The sequence below is a fragment of the Tinamus guttatus genome, unplaced genomic scaffold, assembly GCF_059628265.1.
Source record: "Tinamus guttatus ecotype Peru unplaced genomic scaffold, ASM5962826v1 Tinamus_guttatus_pri_ptg000099l, whole genome shotgun sequence".
Classification (NCBI taxonomy): domain Eukaryota; kingdom Metazoa; phylum Chordata; class Aves; order Tinamiformes; family Tinamidae; genus Tinamus; species Tinamus guttatus.
The window spans coordinates 221,290-247,594 of record NW_028288633.1 but is presented as its reverse complement, the minus strand read 5'-3'; the positions used below and the strand labels follow the sequence as shown (position 1 = coordinate 247,594).

Sequence of the window (26,305 nt, the reverse complement as noted above, 5' to 3'; positions counted from 1 at the left end):
ATCTGCACAAAAGGGCTAATCGGACCTACCTTTCCAACCATTCCCTACTCTCCTTTTTGCTTCATTCCCAATTGATATTGCATTATGGGCAATGTTACTTCTGAGCTGGAGATTTTCACATATCCATCTCCTGTGACCTCTCCCTTCCACGTCATCACAAACAAAAGTTTCAATTTACCATTATTTCTGCAACAGGAAATTTTTCAACTTCCTTTAATTCTTAGCCAGGACACTAACTACAATCATGAATCATCTAGGCTGCGTACATGCAGCGGCCTACATAAAATGTGCTTTTCTGCCACTGATAAATTACTGAAGAGCATTAGTGGTACCACTGCATGCTTATCTGCAGCAAAGCTGTTTCTACTGCAGCATCCCATCGAGAGCTGAAAGTAGCTCAATTTATTTTTGGATAGCTGAACTGCAAGGTCTGAATCTACATCTCTGCTCTCCTGACAGAGCCAAAATCTCAAGCCAGAGTGCCTTGAAAAATCTCTCTGACAGAAAGCCAAAGGTTGTAAGTGTCATCACTTTTTTTTTTCTTTTTCTTTTAGTACTCCTTCGAGAAAAAGTCATTTTCCATAAATCAAACAGAAACTCATTATCACAACAAGACGGTATCATGTCCAGTTTCAGTCTGGGGTTTCACTGGCTGCCACCTAAGAGGGCAAATGCACTACTTTCTCCCTAACCATAGTGGCCCCCCAGTATTTCTCTTGCTCATTAGAAGATAAAAAAAGGATAATCATATTCCATAAAAACAAACAAACAACAAAAAATAACAACCTGATCCTAAAAGGGCTTGGGAAACAAAGGACTACAGTTGGAAATTGTTGTGTGGCTCCAGCAGTAGAACTACCTGGTGTATAAGGTTTGCAGACCTTTTACTGCAGACAGGATTTATCTGCTAGGGATGTGCAAAAAGACAAGTCCGTTGCTTATCCAAAATGATGCAACATCCAGCTTTTCTCCCCTGATAATTTTGCTACTGCCACCACCATGCAATGATATGAGCGTCTTTGCTGAGGGATGCCCAGTCACGCTCTTTCCTAATGCTTGAGGGTGGTGGTTTTGCATTCACCTTACAGACCAAGGATGCTGTTTTTCTCGCAACCTTCCCTTGTTCTCAAGAATGTTCCCATGCTCCCATGTTCCAAAACGTCCCCATACCACCTCAGTCTGGAATGCTACCTGATCCCTCAGGAGAGGGTGAATCTGTGGGAATGCCTGGTCTGATAGGGGCTTTAAACTGCTATGGTAAAGGCACAGAGGAAAAAAAAAAGACACACTGACGTCTCTTCCTGATGGACTGGAACCTGATTCCAGCCATATGTCCTAGCTTGGCAGTACTTCCTGCTCCAAAATTTGTCCTACATTGATAAGTACATAATAACGACATCTATGCAAATGAATGTCATGAAAGATTGATGGGGGAAGCCAAGAATGAACTGCAAGAGCATCAGAAAGGCATGTTCAGGAGAAACATAAAGGATGCCTTTGCTGAAATTTAATATCCTGAGTCCCCCTTCTGGCTGCAAAGGGAATTTTGCATAGGAAGCAACCAAGCAGGACACCATTATTGCCAAGGGAAATGGAGAAAATCCAGTCAGAAAAATGCTCTGTACTGTTACTGTGAGGATACATACTGTTGTAAACTGTAAGAGACATCATAAAACCTCATATCACTGAGAAAACTAATAATTTAAAAGCTAGCATAGTGTTATACTGAATTCCATCACAATTTATACAATTGCAATTATTAAATTCTGGGAAGAATCTAAGATATGTTTTAGAATCTGTTATTTCCAGGAGTGCTCTTCATTTTCTAAAGCATTTTTTTATTTCTTCATCTTCGTGAATATACAGTAGTGCCTGAACACAGTAAGGATTAAATAAAGCTAATATCAGCATATGTTTCTGCAGGGAGCCAAAGAATACGTGGGTGCTTTCTTAAAGGGGAGCACATTGTGCATGTCCAGGGAAAGGGTGCTAGGAGCTTTCTCATGAGCAGCTCTGACAAGGGTTGGGAATGTCTAAATCCAACAAAACAACAACAAAGTGGCGATCTTCCCAGGCAGTGTCTGGCACCTCTATCCATCTGTGAGCCTTTGCACATGAACACACTCACGAAACACAATGTACAATCTTTGGAAGTCCGGATTTCCATGACACGAAGGACAAAAAGCTCCAGGATCAGGTGCTCCCCTCCCCCCTTCACCCTATTCTCTCAATCCTGATTTTTCAGAGGAAATAGAGGAAAGAATGTGTCTTTCAGTTGTTTTTCAGTATTTTAAGTACTCATGAGATGAACTGTTTTGATACTGGTTAGATGTTTGACAGCTGTTAATTCCCAGAGCTTGCTTCACCAATCTCAGACATAATTTAAATCATCAGAGGAAGCACTGATCTAAACAACAGGTTGTAATCATATTTTCCTTTCTGTACTCTATTATCTTCCTAAAAAGAAAAAAAAAGATTCTCATTGGTTTCTAAAAACATATTCACATTGGTTTCTTAGGTATAGCCCTTCCTCTCTATTTGATAATTCTGTTTTCCAGGCAGTAAGGAAGTCTTTGTCCTCCCTTTGTATAGTCACCTGAATAACTGAACATTAATGTAGCCAGCCCACAAATTCTTGGTTTGTTTTATGCTGGAAAATAATGTAGTATCTGTCATGTTTTTTCATCTGACTTTTTTTTTATCCATGGCTCCTCTTAAATTGCAGAAGGATAGAGATTAAAATACATACACACACACACACACAAAGATTTTTGAGATGATTTGTGTTAGATGAATCTGCCAGATGCATTGGGAGTGGAATGAAGCAGAAAGTTTATTAAAACATCTTTTGAATTCAAAACCAACAGTCTTTCTAAATGGAGAAGTACTAAATGTGATTCATGAACTACTACTGGTCATCATGTCCTTAGAGAAGGGCAAGTACCTCATTTTTATGCATAGAGGAGAGGAAAAAGCAGTTTTCTCCTCTTTTAGCTTGTATTTAGCAACTTCACTCTAAATAAATAGGTCATCAGATTGAGATAGATGAAAAGCATAAAAATCTGTTTGTTGAAGCCTTCCAGAGTGACCTCAAATGAGTGAAATCTCTACATTTTGGGCTTCCCTCGACATGGTGCCGGTAGGTGGTCTCACCAAACCCTTGTCCCATCTTATTGTCTTATGATGTGGAAAAGGGTTGAAGTGAAGGGCCAGGAAGGGAGCTGTCCACTGGGCTCAACCTCAACTCACATTGGATGTGGGAGGGCAATGAAGTCCAGGAGGGAAAAAAAAAAAAGAAGAAAAAATAAAAAAGGAAAAAAGAAACAATAACAACAACAAAAAACCCACGTTATCTTTCCTATTAGATTACAGGACACACTTGGGATTGAGTAGCTGCACATGAAGGTTTGGGATAAACTCAAAGAATAAGGAAGAAAACCATGATGGAAACTGCCAAGACCAGCAGAGCTGGATGTCCGACATCTCCATGGTTCCTCATGTCCAGACCCATATCCATGCCCAGACAGTTCAGCTCTTGCTCATACTCCAGGGCCCCTTTCCGAAAGAGTTCTTGGTAGCAACAAATTAGACTGGTGCGTCCAGGTTAAGGCTCCATTTTTAGTTATTTTTCTTTGCAAACAGCAGCCTGACCTTCAGCAAGGTTATCACACAGCCTGGGTGTTTTAAAGCATTTCTCTCTCACGTCAGACACCAAGGTCTGGTCTCTGCACACCCAGGGACAGGATGCCCTGGTACTACAACCACCCATGCAATGCTGGGGTTGTTGCACGGGGCAGACTGATCTATGGGGATGCAATGGGGAAAAATCAGCCAGGATTCATTGAAGACATGCATTTAACCTATTAAATGAAATTAAACATCAGATGCAGCGGTTCCCATGACAGATTCAGATGGTTTTGGTTCACTTCATTTTGACTCGTTCCCAGACCATGCTCAGAAGTTCACTGTAGCTCTTCAACCTTTCACAGCAAGGTCCACCTCGGGGTTTTCTGCAGTTTGGTTAAACCACTTTAAATGTGGTTTAAATGCTCTGAGCACCCTGCCTGGACCAGCTGTGGCTGTGATCACCTGGAGGGTTTATGCAGAGCGACCACCAGGCTGTAAATCCACAGTTTAGTTAACCAATTTACCCGCGTGGACAAGGCTTTGATTCGACATAAAAGTCCAACCAGCTAAATCCCAGCCCCCCTTAAATGCTTATCCAAAGCTGTGGCGGTTCTGCTGCTGCCCATGACATCCCACCAGGTTTCTGGCTCCAAGCTCAAAAACAATTAGTCTGGGAAAATTAAATGGTGCTTTCTGTGCACCTGTGGCTGCCTGGTCCCCTGTGCTGGGAACAGCCTCTCCCCCCTCTCCCACGCGGTGCCCCGGCTCAACTCTCCCCAAAAGCTGCGAGTTTCCCATAAAGTCAAACGGCACCACTGGTTTGGGAGGGTGGAAAAAAAAAAAAAAGAAAAAGAAAAAGGAAAAAGAAAAAAAGAGAAAGAAAAAGAAAAAGAAAAAAAGAGAAAAAGGAAAAAGAAAAAGAAAAAGAAAAAGAAAAAGAAAAAGAAAAAGAAAAAGAAAAAGAAAAAGAAAAAGAAAGGAAGAAAAAAAAAAGAAGAAAAAGAAAAAGATTCCTCTTGAGGTCTCTGCTTGGAAGATTTATATTTTAAAAAGGCAACAACTAGTATCTGGGGGGAGCAGATACGTTACCAACAAGTCATTTCCAAGCAGCTCATAACCGCTTCCCTACCCACCAGATCCTAGGCCGCGCTTTCAGGCTTAAACATCACATATACGCTGCGAGCAGCGGAAACATCTGGGATTTATTATAACACCACTTCGCTAGCCTTGGGCATTGCTGAAATCCCGGCGGCCGCGGCTCACCCTTGACCTGCCAGACACGATCACGGTGCTCCCCCTGCTCCGCAGCTGCGCGCCTCCCTGCCGGCACCTTCCATCCTGCAGCGGCCGCTCCGCGGCTCGGGGTGCCCCGTAGCACAGTCCGAGCTGCAAGGGGAAGCCTTCTCAGGGCTGCTGGCACAAGGCGGGACCGCAAAATTTGCTTGAACCGAGCGCCAGTGTGAGCCCGAGCACTTGTAGCCAAGCCAGGATGGGGTGAGCACCTGGAGGAATAAAGTGACCCTAAATCTGGCTGTTTTGGAGCTAGATGTCCAGGTATTCTTGAGTGAGCTTCCCAAGCGCCTCTGCAGAACAGGGTGCTGCCTGCAGGCTCTTGCCTTGCTGATCCCCACCAAATATGTGAAGACAGATGGAGAGCAATGCTCATCCCTGCCATCCAAAAAAACTGCGGGAGAAAAATTTGTCCTGTGTTTCCAGCAGCCCTGTCCCCTTGTGAACCAGCCAAGCCATGGCCAGGCCCATGCTCACAGCAGCACAACACCTCTTCTGCAAATCTCCCATTCAAAGCAGCCTCCTGCAGAGGTTATGGAGCTCACAGCCACTCCAGTCACCCCAGGTCCATCTGCAGGGCACTATAAAAGCTCCTCTGTCTCTCCCACTTGATTAAAGCACATTGGCATTGGTGGATGTTGTATCCACCACAGTCCTGGAGCATTGAGATCATGTGCTGATTACAGCATGGACACAACACCCCCTTCCCTCTCTTCCCTGCAGGTAAAAAAGAGAAATACATATCTGAAGGCTATTGCCTTTTTAAGGTTTTATTACTCCACAGTCTGATAAAAACCTCTGTTAGGGGACAGCAACATGTAGCCTTTTTTTTTTTTAATTTGTTATTTCAATCCCCTGATCAATCAAAATATCGTCCTGGAATTATGCTAGGGTAAAACAAATGTGCATTTAGAGAATAAATGGAATCGATTCTCTCCTGGTGTAAAAAAAAATGTCTTTCTAAATGAGGTATTTAAATATAACCTCCAATCCCTCTCTGAAGAAGCACCTGGTAATTCACTTTTTGGATCAAATTGCAGTTCCACAAAAACTTTATGACCTCATGTGGTCTTTCCACCCCCACATTCCTCCTTAGAAACGTTATATACAGCATGCTCCAGGCAAGAGGACTTGCTTGAAATGTGGATGGGGAGAGGGATGTGGTGGACACGAGGTGACATGGGGAACGAGACCTCCTCATCGACCCATGCATTCATTCCTGCCACTCACTCCTGCTCAGAAAATTCTCCATGCTCCCAAATTTTCCTGTGCAGGACAGCCCCACTTACCTGCATTTCTCTCCATCCTTGTGGAGATTTCATGACCCATAAAAATTATGGTCAAAGTAAGAGCTGGTGTGCCACCTCCATCGACAGTGGGTGTCCAGGAAAAGAGATGGGATGAGAAGCTCCCGAGTTATTTTGGGGTTGATCAGAAATGGACCATCTTTTCCCATGAAACTGAGAGTGAGAAACCTCATGAAATGTGCCACGAAACACAGCAAACCAGAGGCTGTCTGTTATTCCTCTAATTTGTCAGCTGCGCTATGAACCAACTGTAGCTTAAAAAATATATCACAGGGAACTTGCTATTCTAAAGCATTTCAACACTTCCCTGCAGTGATCTGCAATGGAGAGATTTCTGCTTTTCTGTAAAAAGCAGACTTCCCAACTCTGTCCAAAGAACCCACATTTGTTCCTCTCTTACGTGTTAATATGGAAATAAAGGGATTATTTTGGAAAATGCCCCACTTTTGCACAGCAGTGTTCTGTTCCGTTCTCCACGGACAGCAGCGCTTTCCAAATTTGTGCCATCCAGCTGTTGGCACATTTCACATGACCACTCCCCGAGGGGTCTGTACAGGGGCGCCAGCATTTTTGTAGAACTAAATATTAAAAACGGGCTAAGAATGATCCTGTACTTCCACTGGTACTTCCCAGTGTGGAGTACCGCTGGTACCTCCTCAGTGGAGGAATTCTCTTACATTATACAACTCTAGAAGGGCATGAACGCTTGAAAATTAACTCCTCTTTTGCTGCAGTTGTTGTAGACCAAAGTGTTGTGTGTGCACATGTTTGCATGTGTTTACCCTAACCTCGCTCCAGTGCAACTCTAGATAGAAGAAGAATCCCTGCCTTCTCTTTACAAGAGCTAAATATGCCCAGGTAAAAAGAGATAAGGCTGAATAAGAGAGAGAATAGGACGAAAAAGATGCCGAAACCTGTGGAGATGTAGAACCACCTGATTACACAGGACAGCTGAATTAAATGGTAACCTCAGCAGCAAACATACAATATTTAATTTTCTAATTCAATATTCAATTTTTCTTTCCTCAATCATCTCTAGGCCAGCAGACAAGATACAGTGCATGATGTCAACTTGTTTCAATCCCATGCTTTCAGGACGTAATTTTATGAAAACCATTTTCAGTTTGCAATTTCCAATGTCACTAATTGCATACTTGCCTATACACCCATTCTCTTTTAGGACTAGCAAGTGACACCTGGAAGGGGCTGCTCACAGAGTAAAAACCATGGGTCACCCATGTAGACTGGGACTGTGACCCATGGAACCCATGAAATTTTCACTTCACGCACTGCCCCCTTTCCTCATTAGCTGCATTTATCAACGTGCTTAAGCGAGTCCTTAAATTGAAGGCTGTAAATAGTCCCAGCAGAATTTAAAGTTGACTACACAGTCACCATGCCCGGGTATTAGTGAAGAATGTGCCAGGGGATGACCACCTACAACCTCCTGGCACAAACTAAATGACAGTATAATCAGAAAAGTCTCTGGTCTACTTTATCTCACGGTGGATATGGCAGAACATGAACCATCAACTACCTTCCTTCCAAAGCCGGCTTTGCTGTTGGAGAGAGTTAATTTGTCATCCCTTTGCATAGATATGTTGAGACTGTACACAGGGCAAGCACAGAAGAGGCCCCAAACACTTTCTTCATATGAGAGTATTTGAATCACTTGCAAAGTATTTTGACATGCAGGCAAGGTGCATTTCTCCTTGCCTGCATTTCTCCTTGCCTCCTGCCATTTCATCGGGGCATCAGATTTAATTGACGTGGGACTGTGTTCAGGCAAGCTTGCTATGACACTTAATGAATTCCAGAGAAAGCCCTGAGATGTTGCTAAAACCTACTCTGGGGCCAAGCCATTCTCAGCTGCCTTCTGCGCCCCGGGAATCTCTCCTGAGTACCTCCTCTCATGAGGAAACAGTTATTTCCATGCCTTTTCAATAAAATGCCTACATGGGGTCACAGCCCTCTCAACAGCTCTCAGAAATGATATGCACTGTCTTGTGGACAGCACTGAAGATAACACTGCCTTAACACGGAGGGCTGCCTGCATCCTGCTGTTAAGCACAACTCGCAACGCAGCTGTAAAACAGGTTCCTGTCACACACCATGCCTGGCAACTGGAGGCAATCTGGTTATTACCAAGAGCCACTGCTGGTCAGGAATGAGCTGGAGAAGGGAAGGAGGCAGACAGTACCTTGGGGATGGGAAAAGGAGCAGTGGGACCAGTGGGATTTATGGGACTAAGATGAACCTCAAGAGGGACCTGGTGGCTGATGAGAGCTGACTGTTTTCTGACAGGATGGGACCTAATGCTGCGAACTGGGACATGGTTTAGCAGGAACGGTGCTGATGGGTTTACGGCTGGACTTGATGATCTTAAAGGTCTTTTCCAAACCTAGTGATTCTATGAGAGACAACTGCACTCACAGGTGGGAGAAGTAATCACAGAATAGCAGTATAGGAGTGGACGTGAGATAAAAGGACATTAGCTACTTTAAATCCCATCTCCCACTTTAATCCCCTCCACCCTTTTATTTAGAGAGTTAATCAGAAATAGCTTTCCAGTTTTTGACCTTGCTAGCGCTTTACATAGTCAGGGAAAATTCCACGCATCCCCAGTTCCCCTTGTGTTCACAGCTCCTTTTGCCACCCAGCATTTGCACTTAGCCTTTTGCACACATGCAGCACCTTCTCAGATGTGCCACCCACACCATGCGAGCCCAAACGTATCAACAGCTGGACCCTACAAAACTGAGTCTGGCCATAAATTGTGCAGGAGGTTGGCCTAGAAGCCAAGCACACACAAAAAACCTCACCCAGTAACTTCTGCATTCATTCCATAGCTTCTCGTTGAGCTATAGAGTAGCTTTCAAAAAACATACCAGTCCTTGCCTCCCAGGCTGTGAGCGACAGGAAATCCTCTACGTGCCCAGGCAAGTCCTATACATAATTGCTCTCACTTTCAAAATCAAGGCCTTTTATCTAATCTGATCTGTGGGTTAGTAGTTCTATTCTTTCTCCCCTGGAGAACACTCTTTTTAGTGCACTGTATTGCCAGCCTAATCTCACTGAGAAGGGGTCTGACTTGTGGCTTTCATGTTTTTATGTTCATTTTTCCAAAGCCTACTTAACTTACCCAGGAAAAGCTCTGTGCATTTCTCTATCTGGCCAGGACATGGCTGAAAAGCTGGTGTGGTTCACTGACGAATTAGCACAGTGCCCTCCACAAAACTCATTTTTTATACCAGAGAAGGATTTTGGTGGGGTCTCATTAAAGAATAGGGCATGAGCTAGGCTGGCTCGTGTCATCTGTATCTTCTTTTCTTATCTATAGAAATGTCATACATCAAGGATCAGGGTAGTTTGTAGAAAGAGGTGAGAAATCTTGAATTCTGTTCTGGGATTTGACTGTGATCTAGGCAATGTTAAACATGCAGGCTCTTAGGTTTGCTCTTAGCCTGAGCTTTTTTTACAGAGGACACTTTGAAGGATACATATTTCAGTCATATCCTGAAGCACTTTCATGAAACAAGTAACATCCGTGCATTTGGTCCAAGTACAGGCTACATGCAAAAATAATAATAATAAAAAAGCATTCACAGAATTACTGGCCCTATTTTGTCTCCTGGCATCTATTCCAAGTATAATGCAGTAACTCAGAACAATTTTTAGTGCTGTTCCATATACAGGTGTAATACAGAATTGACAGCACAGCCCCTCCTTTTCCCCTTTCAAAGTCCAGGGCATTTTCCCAAAGGAAAGCTAAAGAGCCTGTCACTATAGCAGCCAACAATCCTGCTAAAATGTCTCACACACACAGTCTCCAGATACGGCATTAAGAAAATTAACTCTCCTGGCAGCCCCTCCAGCGGGAACAACTCCTGTCAATGTCCTCTGCAACTGGATGTCACTGGGACGCTGTTTACACCGTCTCAGATATGCATTCCTGCTCCTGTGACCGTCTTCAAAGGGATTAACCATTAGACATAGGACACGGCATGCAGTTAACTTGGGATGAGACGAAAGCTGTTATGGCTGGAAAAAGCCATGGAGCAAGGCTCAACCTGACCGAGCGCTCCCGAACTGCCCAGCCTGGATTCCCGCTGCTCGCAGGGGTGGAAGGGATGAGTGGCTTGTACAGCCTGAGGAGCAGATGCACACAGGGAAAGAGGAAAGACGCCCAGATGAGCCTGCACAACTGGGTTTACATCAGCCAAAATGTAGGGTCACCCGCTCAGTCTCTGACCTCTGAAGTCCCTGGACCCTCTGTCAGAGGTGAGGGGGAATCAAGCAGAGCAACCTTCATAACATGGGTGATTTCCACCCAGATCTTGTGCTTCCAAAGATATTACACAAGAAGAAATGAGAGAAGAGACACGAGAAGCACCACAGCTACTCCAGGCAGGGCATTACACTAATGTTCTCTGTTTGTACCTTATAAAAATCTCTTGCTTTATTTTCCCTATGTTGTTTGTCTCCATTAGCAGAAACAAAGCAAATGGGAAGGATAGATGGATGAAAAGAGGAAAAGAGGGAAGGAAAAAAGGGAGTATACTGGAGGAAAAGTAGAAGGGAAGAAGGAGAGGAGGAAGCAAGAAATGGACAGAAAGAGGGAGGAAGAAAGGAAGGAAGGAGGGAAAGATGGAGAGATAGGAAGAAGGGTTTGAGGAAAGAGGGAACAAGCAAGAGTGGAAAGGATTAAGGGAGTGAGAGAGGAAAGGAAGAAAGCAATATTTGGGAGAAAAAAAAAAGGAGGAAGGAGAAAGGAAGGGAGGAAGGAAAGAAAGAAGGAATGGAAGAAAAATGCATTTTCAAGAACATTGCTGTGACCAGACACCGAACTTTTTCGTACTCATATTACATGACATTGGAGCGGAGCATGTGTCCGTCTGCACAAGTTTCTCTCACAGCTTCTCTGCCCCTTTACTGCACCTTGGTTGCACTGAGCTTCAGCACATCTTAGCTCCATTCCCTCCACTTTAATCCCCACATTTTCATTTTCAGGAGGCCCCCTAGTCTGTCAATATATCAGGGTTGCTGATCTCCCCGATTGATCATGGCTGCTTGTAAAATGCAAATAGAGCTGAAGGATAGGGGGAAAAAAAAGAAAACAAAGGGAAAACAGAAAAAAGAGAAAAGAGAAAAGAGAAAAGGAAGAAGGAAAAAGGCGAAAGGAGAAAGGAAAAGGAAGGAAGAAGCGCACAGAATCGGTGGACTCCGGCGTGCCCGGACCGCAGCGCGCCCCGCGCACCCTCTCGCGGCTGCCGACGGCAGCGCCAGGCTCTTCCCGGCACCACCTCATCCTTTCGCTTCAGGTCACCAAAGCAAAAACTTTATTATCATTATTTTTTAGTTTTCACTCTTTTTTTTTTTTCATTTGCGCTATTTACTGTTATTTTTATTGCCGTGTTTCCCTAGGTGCCCCGGTGAAAGCATCACAGCTGTAACAAAACTCCAAAGCAGATTTTGCCTCAGCTCTGCTCCCTGTGCTTGTTGCGTGCAGACCTGATGCCGTTGTTCTTCCCATGCTGGCTTTTCCCTGTAAGTTTCCTCAGGCTGGAATAAGCCTAAACCGTCCCTCCCAGCCAGGGCTTAAGAGGCAGTAGCTTAGGGTTAACTCAAACACTTAAAGCACGCTCAGGCAGTTCTTTGTGCAGCTAGAATGACTCACACAAAATATTGACACTTGGTTTGTTTTCTTGTATCATAACGGAACATGATAAACTATCAGTACTGTTAAAAGTCACATTCACTCTTGTTACTTTTGGAATGTTAACAAAACACTGATTTGGTAAGAATTCATAGCATTTCCAGAACTTTTTGCGACGCGATTGTTCTTCTCTGTTTTGCTCCAGGGTTTTAAGTACCTGCCTCAAAGGGCTAACGGATGCTTAGGGACAGATTAAGGGACTGAGGAGGAGGGGAAGATATGCCTGTGAGAGAGCTTTCCACAGTTTAGTACTTTAGCTCTCCTTAATTCCAGGGGCATAAATTCTCACTTAGAACCCTAAAGTAAAATTAATTTTTGAAGGTGCTCAGCAGCTTCTCTGTGACTCTGGTAGCTAGACTTTCGTGAACCCGGCAACCCAAATGCGCTCTGAAAAGTCAGTGATTTTGATTTTGTACAGGAGATGAGAAGTGAACTGTCCCAAATATAGGGAATGCTGAAGCCCTCGGAAAAGTCATTCTGTAAAATCCTGTTTTATTTTATTTTAAAAAGCCAGTTCAAACTGTTTCTCTGAACTTCTTTTTTTCTTGTTCAGTTAGTCATTTTCCAGAACCCAAAGAAGAGAAACCCACAATTGCAAAGAGATGGACTTAGATTTGAGCACCAGTTCACAAGCTTTGCCAGACATTAATGTTTTAAAATCTCCAACTAGCTTAGCAGATCTTGGCATTGCAATACCCAAGGTAAAAAAAAAAAAATCAGTTCAGCCTGCCCCAGTATCGATATTTGCACAAAGTTCAGAATAGTTTCTGGAAGACGGGGGGAATGTCTTTCTATGCACATGCAGTATTTACTGGACAACCATACTGGTATGTCCTCACGACTTTATTTGCATTCCCATGGCTACAGTCAAGTAGTACTTGTAGCGTTAAGTCCAAAAAGGTTGAATAGTGACTAATCTCATTTATTCACAAAACATGAACACACTCGCATGCTTTTTAAAAGATCCATTCTCAAAATTGCTCTGAAGATCGTGTGGAATGCTTGGAGCATTCACGCGTTGCAGACAGGTGGAGAGGCTTTGCTTTCCTTCCAGAAAAATGTGCAGGCATATCAGCAGCACATTAATATTTTGGCTTGGAAACGCCCACAGGTTGTCACTCCTTCTAAGCCACGGCGTTCCTCTAGAAATGGATGACTCCTCCCAGAAATTGCAGCTCCCGCTGCCATGTCCAAGGCCCTCCCAAATCATGCCCATATATCGATCTGGCCTCTTTTTATTAATGCTGAGCTTCAAATCAAACTCTGAAAGCTCTAGACTGAACTCTCAATACTCCTCATCAAGCCCTGAACTAAACCTCGATCTTTAACACGATCAGCACCACTACTTTCTTCATCACCCAGGCCTTCTGCCCAGATGAAAATAGCGGTGATGTGCAGTCACACTCATCTCACCTGAACACTGTGCTTTTCCTTATGCCACTTCTGGCCTTTAATCTAAGTTTAAACAAAATTTGTTATCAGGAGATGCTTGTTACCATCTGTGTCAATGACTCTAGTGCCCCTTCTCTGGTCTCTGCGGAGATAGATGCATGTTCCTCAAACCTGTGATGAACAGTGCTGACTGAAATGATGGCTGGCTCCCAGCTCTCCCATCAAATTTCAAAGTTCTTCTTGTTTTTTTGCACCGGATTGTCACCGGCACTTGCTTGTCCTACCAATGCTACAGAACTACGGAGGGGTTAATCCAACCGATACCATCAGCGTCTCCTGCATTACATCCCGGTGGGATGTGCTGGGCCTCAGGAGGCCCAGCTGGCAGGGTTGCTGCCCCCCTACATGCTCATTTGGCATAGCAGGTCAATGAAATCACCAGGAGAAAAGCTGCAAACTTCTGTCAATTCACAACACGCTTTCCTCTGTTTATCACCCACTGTTTTTATCATGGTCTAGGGCACACAGATGAAGGAAGATAAAATCACTCTGGACTGTAAGCAAGGAATTTGTTCAAGGAAGTGTGTATGTGTGCATGTGTGGAGGGATTTTTTTCCCTCAACTCTAGGACAAATAAACCACAGCAATGTGGCCCTCCTCAAACTATTGCTACTGAGCCCTGAAATCACTCACCCAGTCAATGAAAAGCAGGATATTTTCCTGCATTGCCACTGTGCAGCTGAGCAGAGCCGGCCAAGCCTACTACAATTTTTCTTTGAATATATTTCTTCTCTAATATGTATTCTGGAGTTTCTCAGAATAGTCATACGAGAAGATAGGAAAGTACCTGTGCACTTTTTAAAATTGTAAAGCTGACTCTGAAGCTGATGACAAATCACCAGTAAAATAATGCCTCCAGACCCAGGACCGAAAGGATATGTGAACTGCGTTGACAGTCAAAGACCACCAAACTCAGCTGAGAGGAACAACAGAACAAAAAACCAAAAATCTGCTAAACTGCTGGTGCACAGGTCTTAAAACTGCTGACTGGGTGTAAGGGCTGCTTTTCATATAGAAGGAAGACCAGGAGAGCACACAAATTATTGATAGATAGAAACACAATCAAGGGAAGGGCCATTCCTGACATATTTCACCTGAGGAAAGCAGGTAACTAAAAAGCAAAGCTGTTGTGTGACCTCTCAAACTTCACACTCCTAACACATCAACTGTTGAGCATCTATGACAATGCTTCATTTTTTTATTGAAAAACTGTTTTAGCTAAAAGGAGAAAACGTTGTCCCAGTGAGGCCTTCATTGTATCCTCGATTATTGAAGCATTGATCAATACTTATAGCCCAGTGACTAACCTAAGCTCTAACATGCCTGAACAGAGAGAATAAAAGCCCATTGCGTGAAATGTGAAACTACTCCCCTGCTATGTTACACTACTGATCTTCCTCTTCCAGAATATCACACCTTGTTCTAAGCTCCCCTAAAACAGAAAGATATCTTTAAATAACAAATTAGGTGTAATACATAAATGCAATGTTTGCTATCCAAAACTATTTGACTGCAAGTCAAGCACATGGTAACGTGTCGTGCTGTATTTGATTCTCCTTGATTCGCCTTACCTGTAAACCCTGTACATGGGCTGACTGCACATACAAATTGCCTGCCACATGCATTCATCCTGGAAGGAGTAGGATATTTATTACATAAGATAGAGGAATGCTCCGTTCCTGCCTACACAAGAAACTTTTGACTAGTAATGTCAGGTATGGATGAGGGCGTTACACTTTTATGCTGGCAAAAACACACTGGCATTTTTGCACAGGCGCCTTTTCTCCAATTAAGTGCTTCTGCAGGTCCTTCTCCTTTTGGGGAACTGAGGCAAGCACTGCTGGAAAAAAAAAAAAAAAAAAAAAAAAAAAAACTTTCCCTAATACAAACACTGTGGTATTTTTGACTTAGCAGGGACACAAACCCTCCAATGCGTTACCAAAGCCTTACGAACTTGGCTTGATCTGAACTGTGCCTTGGTGGAAGTCAAGCTGCAACACTGCCACCGTTCAGCTTTGCAAGCAAAACTCTCACCGCAGCAGACCTGACAATACCACCCCAGGACTGGCAATTAAGTTCCCGCGGATACACAAACTTTACCCATGTGGATATTCCAGGCTCAGCTGCTCCGGCTCCTCTCACCTGAGCACCCAGGAAGAGGTGCCTGGAGCCTCCCAAGCCAGGCATGGAGCAGGACCCGGCTGTCCGAGACCCTCTTGTCTCCTCCAGGCCATGCAAGGCCCAAGACAATCAGCTGTCCTGGAGCAGGAGAAGGAAAACTCTCCCGCAAGAACAGGGTGGACACGGAGGGCCTCCGGAACATGTACCAGCAGGAAAGGTCCCTCTCCTTTAGCACATGTCCTCAACAGAGCTTTTCCTCTCACAAGTCCCGCAACATGCCACTGTCTTCATTTTTTTCTTTTTTAATTGTATCAACCACAAAAGCACAGAAACACCCAAGCTGCCCAGCTGTCACTGGTAGATTTGCCAGAGATTTTAGTTTTGCAAGAAGCAGCTAGTTTTTCACAGGAGAGGCTCACAGTGCTTGCGCTGGGCAATGGTTAGCAGCTTTACATACATTAAAAAAAATAACCGAGTGAAAAGGGGACAGTAAGAAGGCCAAAATTAGAGTTTTCCTATAACTTGGTATAGTAAGGGAAACCTCCCTGATGGACCTGAAGCTGAGCAGAAGCTGGGTGAGATGTGTCTCCTTCTGCGGGGCAGAAAAGGAGAGGATGTGCTGGGGAGAACTGGCCTGCATAGATTATTAGCCTGAAGGGATACCTGCCACTGCTGAATCATGCATGTCTTCCTTGAGAGCTGATGACTAAAGTCCAGAGTGGCATCATATTAATCCACAATGCACTAAGCAAAATTATCTTTGGTGTGTTTAGAGAGTTTTGCCCTTCTGGGGTCTTCTGCCTATTTGTCTTTTTATCAGAACAAAAAGGGGGATGGGGAGGACACCCAACAACCACTAACCAGCTGTGCTTTTCATATGCTTCTTTTAAAACTCACTACAGCAACCAACAAAGAGTTCAATCAAATAAAGACAGTAATAGGCAACTCCAGTTACTCGTTACTTTTGCAAAGAGCAAAGTGCATCTCTCCACATACGCACACCTAGGCTTTCTGGAAACTAGGTGACATAATACAAGCTCTCTAGGAAAAGCATCACGTACTCGCGTGTGTTTGTACAACACTCAGGAGTCTGGACCCTGCCTGAGATGTGTCCAGCTGATAGAAACAGCAAGTAACTAGAGTGAGTTGAAACCCTACCAGTGGGTCAGTCTTAGCTTTGTCCCTAGCAAGGATGAGGGTCTCCCCAGCAGGAATCCTTGCACTTCATGCTGAGGGGAGCATAGGGCAAACAACACGTGCTGCTAAGTGAGAGAAAAGTCCTCTCTGCTCGTCCCTGAGGAGCAAGCTGGGAGAGCCTCCTCCCGGGGCAGGATACCTGACCCGAAAGTTTGTCATTTGGCCAACTCAGCTGAAGTGCTTTCTGGGGAAAAGAAGGGAGAGCAAACGCGTTTTGTCACGGGAGATATCCCCCCCGCAGGCGAGAGCAACAGCTGCCGGGAGCCGCTCGGGGCTCCGGAGCCGGCGAGGGGAGACAGGGAGGGAGGCAGGACCGGACCGGCACCGGCGCCGGCGGGCACTGAGGGCCGCCCGAACACGGAGCTCGCGGGTCCGGGTCCGGGGGGTCCGCGTCCAGACACAGGACCCGGTCCGGGTCCGGGGTCCGCCTCCACATCTGGGTCCAGTCACCGGGACCGAGACCGGATCCGACTCCGGGGTCTGCATCCACGTGTAGCTCCGGTGTCCGGACCGGGTCTGCACGGGGATGCTCCCGCCGCCGCGTCCCCGCAGCCCCCGCCCGGGGTGCGGGTCCAGACGCGTCGGGTCCCGGTGGGTCCGGGCCGGGCCGGACCGCCCCCCGCACCTGCTGCCGGTCTTACCTGTGGCAGCGCCGGGCGCCTCCTCCTGCTCCGTCGGGGCCGGTTTCTTGCCGGAGCCTTTGCCTTTCTTGCCCTTTCTGCCTCCTCGCCCGTCTCGCTTCTTCTCGGCCGCCCCGGCGCCCGTGGGCCCGGCGCCCCCCGGCGCCGTCGCCGTCGCCTCCCGCAGCGCCCGCGGCTCCAGCATCGTCCCTCGCCCGCCGCCGCCACCCGGAGCGGCGAGTTGCTCGGAAGTTTTGGGAAACTCCTCTGCGGGCTTTTTTCCTTCTTCTTCTTCACCCCCTCCGTCCCTCCTCCTTTTCCTTCACTCCCTCCCTCCCTGTTTTTTTTTTTTTTTTTTAATCTTCCTCCCCTTGCTTGCTTAACAGTAATAATAATAAACCCCGGCCCACGTACACACCCCCTGCGCACACGCCGCGCTAATGCCCGCCCCGGGCACCTCACGCTTGCTCGGGAGGAGCCTGCGCGGCCCCGGGACGTGGGGCGGGACGGGGGGACCGGCCTCGGCCCCGGCCCCGGCCTCGGTCCGCGGAGGGCGCCGGACCCGGCACCGGGACAGGGCCGGGACATGGCGGGGGGAGCCACGGGGGGGAACGCTGCGGGATCCCCCCTGCCCTCGGGGGCTGCTCTTAAACATTACGGTGCGCTTAAGGCGGGAAACGGGATTCTCCGATAAGTTGCAGGGAAAAAAGAAAAAAAAAATAATAACCCATGAATTGCTCAGAACCTCACAGAGGAATCCTGTAGGTTTGGAAATCCCATGCAACATGGAAAAACGGATAGGATCAGAGCCTAAAACTAGCATACCTACTTAGCAGGTCTTAGTGACTGACTCTGAGGAGATTATTTTGAGTGTCTGTTAGGCTGCAAAAGCATTTGCAGTGATCACCTTGCGCAAAAGATGCTATAGAACTTTTTATTTTCCTCCAGTGTTACTTGACTGAAAAGATTCAGAAAACTTTTCTAAGGCAAGCCTTAAGAACATAAAACCAATAAATACTGAGATCTTCTTCTTTCTGTTAGCTTTTATATATATATATATATTTATGTATATATGTAATTTTCCCAATGAACTCCCAGAGCAAGAAGCTTTTGGAGTAATACTGCAATTTTAGCATCTGGACTTAAAAAAAAAAAAAAAAAAAACCCTAAAGAGACAGATACCTGTGTAAGCTATGACTCTGTTGTAAATTGAAAGTGGCAAACAGCATTAATCAGGAAACAGTAAGGCAAAGAAGCAAGTGTGCAAAGTCGCCTGGTAGTGCAGCCTCAGTGATTTGCATCATATCATGAAAAGAGACTTGGGTGTAATTATTTTGGTGCAAAAAGTCGCAGAAGATGCCTGTTGCTCAGCGCACTTGACCTGCACTTGAATTTCCTCGCACCCAGGGTTATGACATCCCTTCTCCAATGTGCTGAGAAGGGGAAAAAAATCTAGGCGGGGGGAAAAAGGCAACCTCGGTGAGGAAGACCATGGCCAGGGAGGATGATCCTGGCAGCAGTAGCTGCTTTTCTCCTTAAGAGGTCACTACTCAGCTAGGAGGGAGCACGCTTTGGCAAAACATAAGGAGAAACTGCCTGGGCAGCCAAGTACACTATTACTAATCTGGATATGACCTTTTGTTTTGTTTTGTTTTTTTTGTTTGTTTTGTGCAGAATTCAAGTGCTTGAGGTAAGCATGACCTCCAGGCTGAGTTCACTGATATCCTATGATCATGTTAGGGAGCTATCGCCGATGGGGCACAATGAGCAGGACATAGGAGCCACTTTCTGAGGGTCCAGTACTGTGAGATGACCATAGGAACCTGAGGTAATATGCCCAGGAGCAGACCTACTCTTTTAGGCGAGATTTAGTCCTAGGTACCATGATGTGAAAGTGGTGGGGACCGCTCCGGACACTGAAGCTTGTCTGAGATACTACAACAGAGCTGATGGTGGCTGATTTAACATCACATCAGCAGCTGGGTTTATTCCCGTGGTGCAGAGTGCTGGTAAAGAGCAAAAGGCAAGTGGAAGATGTGGAGAGGTGGCTTTGGTGTTTTGGTGGTTTTGTGGTCCCTGGGGCCATGCGTGTTCCTGACAGCGTTCACTAGATGAGCTACAGAAAACAATATATGGAGCTGTTCCAGCATGGTATCACCTACAGGCCTCAGCCCTTTTTTATCTCCATGTCCAGAGGGCACTTGGACCTTTATAGGAAGAGGGAAATAATCATGGACCGCATTTCAGTGCAGTAAGAACCATATCTCAGACATGTTGAACAACCTGGGAAAGACCACCAGATCTCAAGGGCACAGAAGCCAAACTCCCCTGTGCATCATTTTATCACAGGATGATCGAGGGGAGCTGCCCACCAATCACTAAGGGACAGTAGGTGCAAACTTTTTGTGGAGCTTTCGCTGTTTCATCTCTTGCTCTCTTCATCTCACCTTCTTCAGTAAGAAAAAAAAAAGCAAAAAAAAAAAAAAAAAAAAGCCTATCCATGCCCAAGCTCCTATCACTGCTGGTAAACTTGCTACACTGAACCTCTGCACTTTCTGCAATTATTTACACAGTGCAAAGTGAATGCAAAATGCTGCTAAGTCTACTAAGTCTAATTTTTCTTTTTAAGCTCACTTTAAGCAACTTTGTGGAATGTGGGGCAAAAGAGACTCATCAGTAAACAAAAATAAATAAAGAGTGCTCCAGTGTAAGGAACAGTTGAGTAAAATTTCAACAACCCGATTTTATTCTGCTTTTGGGCTCATCTTCACAAATACAGTGGTGATACAAAGGCAGCTTAATTACAACTGCTTTGAGAGTTTAGTGCCCTACCAGAAGGGTATGCAGTGTTTTGAGGCTGCTGTTTTTTTTTTTTTTTTACAGAAAATTGCACTGTTTAAAAAAAAAACAGTTCTTGTATCAATATAGTTAGTGGTTAATCCTATTCTCAGGTTACTCAATTGCTTTTTCTCTCCATTTAGTATGCCTTTAGACCAATGAAGACAAACAGAATTTTGGACCTACATCTGCATAAACATCAAACCACATATTGCGGCTTCACTAAAGGCAGTAAAAGATCAAGAAACATCAGCGTAAGTAGAAGTCCATGATAAAGATGTGCCTTTCCCATAGATGGGAATAAAATACATTCTCGTCTTAAGGTGAACTTGAAGTTTCATCAGCAGCTAAACACCAAATCTTTGACATCTTCTCAGCTGAGTCAGGACAACACAAACTTATGTTCTACTGACATTTTTGAAGATGCAAATCCTGATTATGTACAAGTATCCCAACAGCATTTTAAAGGTCAAACTGACCGACCAGTGTGTTTGGCAACAGCAGCAATTATAACAGGTGATGACGTTTCACTAACGTCGCTTTTCAGGAAATGGCACATTTTGGAGCTGTTTGTACATGTGTCTGTATATATGATGCTACAAACGAGAACCAAGAGTATCTGATTTGCCAACAGAATTGGTTTGCAAAAGTTGCGGAAACGGCAAAATCAGGAAAAATGGGCACTTTAGTATACATTGCTTCAGAAATTTCTGGGTCTTTTGGTCACCAACTGCTAGTCACATTAATGGGCAATGTATTGATGCTGTTTGATCAGGGATGAAAGACAAATAGGTCTGGGTATTTAATGAGCATAAGCTTTATCTTAAAAAAATACCAGGCCCAAGTGGCTCCTTGTTTCTACAGACGTAACAGCTACTATGCTGCTGAACATCACCACCAGTTATAACCAGGAACTTGGCCATGAAAAGAAAAAACAAGAGAGAAAAAGCATAGAAGATAAAAATCTGTTACAAGGAGTAATTTTGACAGCCTTTGTTTAATCCAGACCCACAAGGCGGTAAAATCCTCAGGTGCCAACAGAACTGACAGTTCTCTCACTTCACTGCTGTGACTCCACTGACTAAAGTTTAATCCACACAATGTACTCTCATGGAAATGAATGCAAATTAATTTTTTAAAGTGAATATTGAAACCTCATTCAATTTCTGGGTAGGTCCTCTCATCCAGGGTTGCAGCATCTTAAATTAAGCTCAGTTTCCCAATTCACTTGGGAAACTAATTAAGTCTAATCACATTAAGACCACTTCTAATTGAAAATGCCCAAACAGAGTTTTAATATGGTTTAACAAATTCACTTTAAATCTACATCTGTTGTGGATGCAGATTGATTTTTTCCTCACCATAGACAAAACTTAAGTGGCTAAGTGTGATAATCCCCATTGCCCTGGTGTTCTCAACGGGGACCCTCTTGTCTTTAGGAAGCTGGCACATATTGGCTTAACTTGTCTCTCGTGCAATCAACACACTGAGCAGGGATTTATATGTAACAGCTCCCAGCTTGGTAGCTCCAGATTCTGCATGGCTGGGTCACCAAAGCAGGGTCCTGACTTCAGCACATGGGCTCCCCACAGCTGTATTTGCAGAAGTCATGTCTGCTGAACCCACCCAAACCACCCCATCAGAAATGCTCATGATAAAGCAAAACACCTCGGTGGAGATCTTCTCTACAGTCATTGCTGTAGAGAAATACCTTTCTGGCCCCAAAGCAAGAGAAAAACACCTGAGAAAAGGAGATGGCACCTGAAAATGAAGGCAAAAGGGACACATCACTCCTCTTTTAATCTGCACTAACAGCTTGATGGTGGTGAATGTCTTCTCAAGTGGGAGAAATCTGAGCTAGGATTTCTTTATCAGACTAAATAAGTTCAAAGGATGAGACTTCCCTCATGCATTTACTCTACACGTAGGTATGTGCATATATGTGTATACATACACATCCACACATCCACACATTTATAGTTAATTCAAAACTGACATGATTCAGCTTTTGCGGTCCACAAAATCACATGTGTAGCAGCAAACAAAAATATGTCACATGCAGTGTGAAGAATCTCTCTGCGTGGGCTTCCTCTCCCTATAACTCTTCTTATTTTAATCCTTAGTAAAAATGATTAAATACACTGTTGGAGAGCAGGCAGTGTCACTCCAGCCTTGTTTTTTTAGGGTTTTTAGGCTTCCATCCAACAAGATAATTAAGATGTACCTAATTAAAGTCTGAACCAGTGGTGAGATTCCCTGCTGTGACTTATCCACATAAGAAATATATCTCCTTACTATTTCAGCTAGTGAGTCTTGACTGTTCCGCTCAAGCTGTTGAAGCCTGCGTGATTAATTTTGGAGTCCCTAGTTCAATCCATGATTTAGTGGGCGTCTTACTAAGCCCAGGAGTACTTCTATGGCAACTCCTATCCCTAAGGCTAGACAGAGACTTAGGTACCTTCCTGAAATGGGGCTTTGGTTGTTCTTTTACAAAGTTTTCACGCCTTTGCCTTTATAAATAAGTGGAAATTCAGTTAAAACCTGTCTGATATGCCATTTCTCCTATCAAAGTTTCTCAGCTGCAACTTTCACTGAGAATTTTCTTTCAACTAATATGCTGTTTTCACTGACTTGTTTCAGAAAGTGGCATGCACTTCCCATCACATCCAAGCCGAAGATAATTTTGGTAGGCTTGCCTCAAAAGGAGAAATACGATGTGCAGGGGTATCATTTCATGCCGTGAAATAGGGATTGAAGTGAAAGGTTAAATAGGAAACTAGTCAAGTGGTAAATTAAAGGCCAGGGAAATCCAGTTATTTCAAGCCTTAAAAAATAAAGTTTTGAAATTGCCTTAAATGCTGTGCACTTGTGGGCGGGGTGAAGGGTGGGGGGGCATTGACTGCAGACAGACCAGAGCAAAAACTGCATTTTTGTCTGTTTTGAACCCTGCCAGCTGCAGGGGGGGAGAAAGTGAACAAAAACCACCCTTGGGTGCCCTGCTTTTATCTTAGGGGCTGGCTGAGAGATGGGCGATGAGAGCACGAGCCCAGAATTACTCTCTACACACCCTTGTAGGTGTCTCCCCTAGGTGTCAGCTTCTGTTCCCGGCTGGAAGTTGGATATTAAGGTGAATGGACATTTAGTTTTATCCAGGAGGACTATTTTTGTGTTCTTTTCCTTTGCATGTAATTTAACAAAGGCATAAGGCCAGGGCTCCAGTGCATTTCTCAAAGCAAGTGGTGACTTCAGTGATCTGTTTGTGAGTACCGTTTCAGGGCTGTTTACAGGAAAAGCGTTCTGGTTGCCTTCTCTTTCCTTAATCCCTGTCCCAGTACCACATCTTTTTCTTTTCAAATGTGCGTGGGGTATGACAGCTTTAAGGTTTTTTCCACATCTCCAAAACCTGCACCAGGTCATTCAGTCAACTCATTTCTTCTGTCAACTCACTTTTTCTTCCTGCTTTTCATACACATATGAACCCACGGTGTTAAATCCTTTGGCCGGCCCTTCTATCACCATTAGAACAGCTTAACCTTCATTGTCACTTTCTTCTGCTTCTCTATTTTGCAGCATTAGACTCCAAACTAATCCTGCCACCAAACTGTATTTATTACCATGAGACTTAACAGAGTAAAGTTAGATTTTAAAAGTCTAACTAAAGTTTAAGAGTTACTTTTAAAAGTCTTTTTTGTCTGTTTGTTTTCATAGCTTTGTGAAATCACTAATGGAGGTATTATCCGTTGCTTGGTGGAGGTAGGAAAACTGAATGCAGTGTAAAAATATCAGAGAAAGAACTAAATATAGATCTGTTTGGCAAAAAGGAGTGGCGAGGAAGATAGTGAACATAGCATAAAAGTAGAAGAGAAAACCAGAGGTCACATCCCTGAGGGTGGAAAACAAGCATGGCTCCTTTGAAGTCCATGGAAATGGTGATTTGCACTCCTGAAAATCTGGCCTTAACACAATGTGACTATTTCCAGATGAATACTGGTTTAAAATAGATAGCGAATAGCTTTTCTCCGTTCTGACCAATTCCTCATTTGGAAAAGAAATCTGCATGGGGAGTTGTGCTGGAGACCCTCAGCACGGTGACTATTCTGATACCATCGGAGTGGTGTGACTTCCTGAACGGATAAAACTTTTCATAAGATACTCCTTGGGGAAAACCCTGTTCAAATCCTTAAGTGTCCCCATCTCCCCACAGCACACACATACAGACATATACATATACAACCACACAAAAAGTCTCAGGAGATTCTGCAGGGCCACACAGATCCCAGTGAACACAGTGCTTAGCACACATGAAAACCTAAATGCACGTATCTGTGGGGCTTTCTTGGATCACGGAAGACTTCCTACAAGGAGTACCCTGGTTGCCAAGTGTCAGTGCTTTAAAATACAAATAGTTGTGATCTGGGTGCTTCCCTTTAGGGCAAAGTTTTTTGAAAACGTTCATTAATCCTAGCCTAGGAAAACAATGCAGAACTCAGTTGTCAAGAAATAAAATGTGTGGTGCCTATGTCATTAAATTCTTTCAAGTGGTTTTAATTGACTCATAAAACATTCAAAAATGAGCCAAGACAGGAATCCGATTACTCTAAATGTACTAGTCCTACGCAGCTCGCTAGTAAAGCAGCGGAAGTTGTTGGATCACCTCACTGAGTAGGAAAAGGCTGTATTGTAATGGCAATTCCTTCTACAGATTTACTTCTGAATTAAAATGAATAGTGAACATGTTATTTCACATCCTTGGACCTTTTTCCTCTTCATAAATAACCCACAGAATGTCAGTTATAAGGAAGAATATGAAATCGCTATTTGATAATTTGATCGCTATGTGTAGTTCTTTGATAGACTGATTTATGCAAGCCCATTTAATCTGTTGGTTTGCTCCTGAACTGTCCATTGCAGCCACTGTGAAGAGCTGGGTAATCCTGAATCACCACCCCAGATACTTCGCTGGTCGCCTAAATTGCACTGTTTTTTTTTTTTTCCTCAGGTGGGTGAGGGACATTTAGAAACAGAAACAGAACTTGACTATGCAAGTGGGACTGACAGTTGCCACTGTTGTCAATATATACTCCTTGTCAAGGCCTATCTGCTTATTCTTTACCTGTGTTTCATCTCCAGACAGGTAAATACAAGTCAGCTTCCCACTAGGAGAGGGAGCAAAAAGGACAAAGTCATACAAATCCTACTGGTGAAACCTTGAAGAAGGTCAAAAGAGCCACAAGATGTTCTGAGGTGCACTGGAAAGGAGATGTTCACACCAAGCAGGTATTCAGTGTCTCTAGTCATCAGCAGCTATTACAGAGAGTAAACCAGGCAGATCCATTTCTGTGAAGCTTCTTGAGAAGTTGTTAGTTTCCCATGGGAAATGACCAAGAAAACTAAATATGAGGACTCATCTTGTGAGCCTGGACTGGAAAGTCATCCAGGAAGGATGTGTCTGGGGAATGCACACTTCCATGAAGATCCATTAAGACTTACTAAAACAACACCTGCAGTGCCTAGGACTTTGAGGAGCTTGAAGAGAAGTCTTCCCATTCAATATTGGACTTAATAGCTTTCAGTGGTGCAGGATCATGCCTGCAACCAAATAAACCAAAAGCATTCTTCTCTGAGCTTACACTGCCAAGAATTCAGACTGTAAAATAATTCCAAGAATGCATAGCTTGGGGAGTTCGGTGAACACCTGACTCCTGGATGTTTTGCCAGACTGCCTAATAAACTTACAGAGGTATCTGTAAAGGCTGTTCCCCAGTTGGATGGCAAAGGAAGGAAGGAAGACAGGGAGGGAGGGAGGAAGGAAAGAAGGAAGGAAAAAGAGAAAAAAAAGAAAAAAACATAATTTTATGCTACTGACAGGTGATTGGAGCAAGTCTTGGTAGTGCTGTTCCATAAACATGAAGAAGAAATGAACATGTGACAAAGCAAGGGAACAAGCAAAAAAAATTGGCAGGAAAAGGACCGTAGTCCCACAGATTTTTTGGCTGTGCTACAGTCCTGATAAGCTAGACTCACTGGTGCCGCTGCACTCGTTCCTGTCTCCAAACCTCCCATTTCCCAGGTGCAAGATGGACAGCATCAGCATGCTGCCCTGCAGACTCCTTGGAGCACTCCCTCATCTTCTGGAG

General features: G+C 44.4%; 1 protein-coding gene across 7 annotated transcripts in view; it reads right to left on the bottom strand.

Annotated features, from left to right (window-relative positions):
* Window positions 1–26,305, bottom strand: part of NRG1 (neuregulin 1) — a 271,321-nt gene that overhangs the window by 148,884 nt on the left and 96,132 nt on the right. For 6 of the 7 annotated variants that reach the window (XM_088520825.1, XM_088520823.1, XM_088520824.1 and 3 more), the window contains exon 1: window positions 17,352–17,867. The exons of the other annotated variant lie outside the window; for it this stretch is intronic. In XM_088520825.1, the coding sequence (XP_088376951.1) occupies window positions 17,352–17,535 (184 nt within the window). In that variant the 5' untranslated portion in view covers window positions 17,536–17,867. Of the gene's footprint in view, window positions 1–17,351; window positions 17,868–26,305 lie in introns of those variants that run through there. 7 annotated transcript variants of the gene reach the window in all.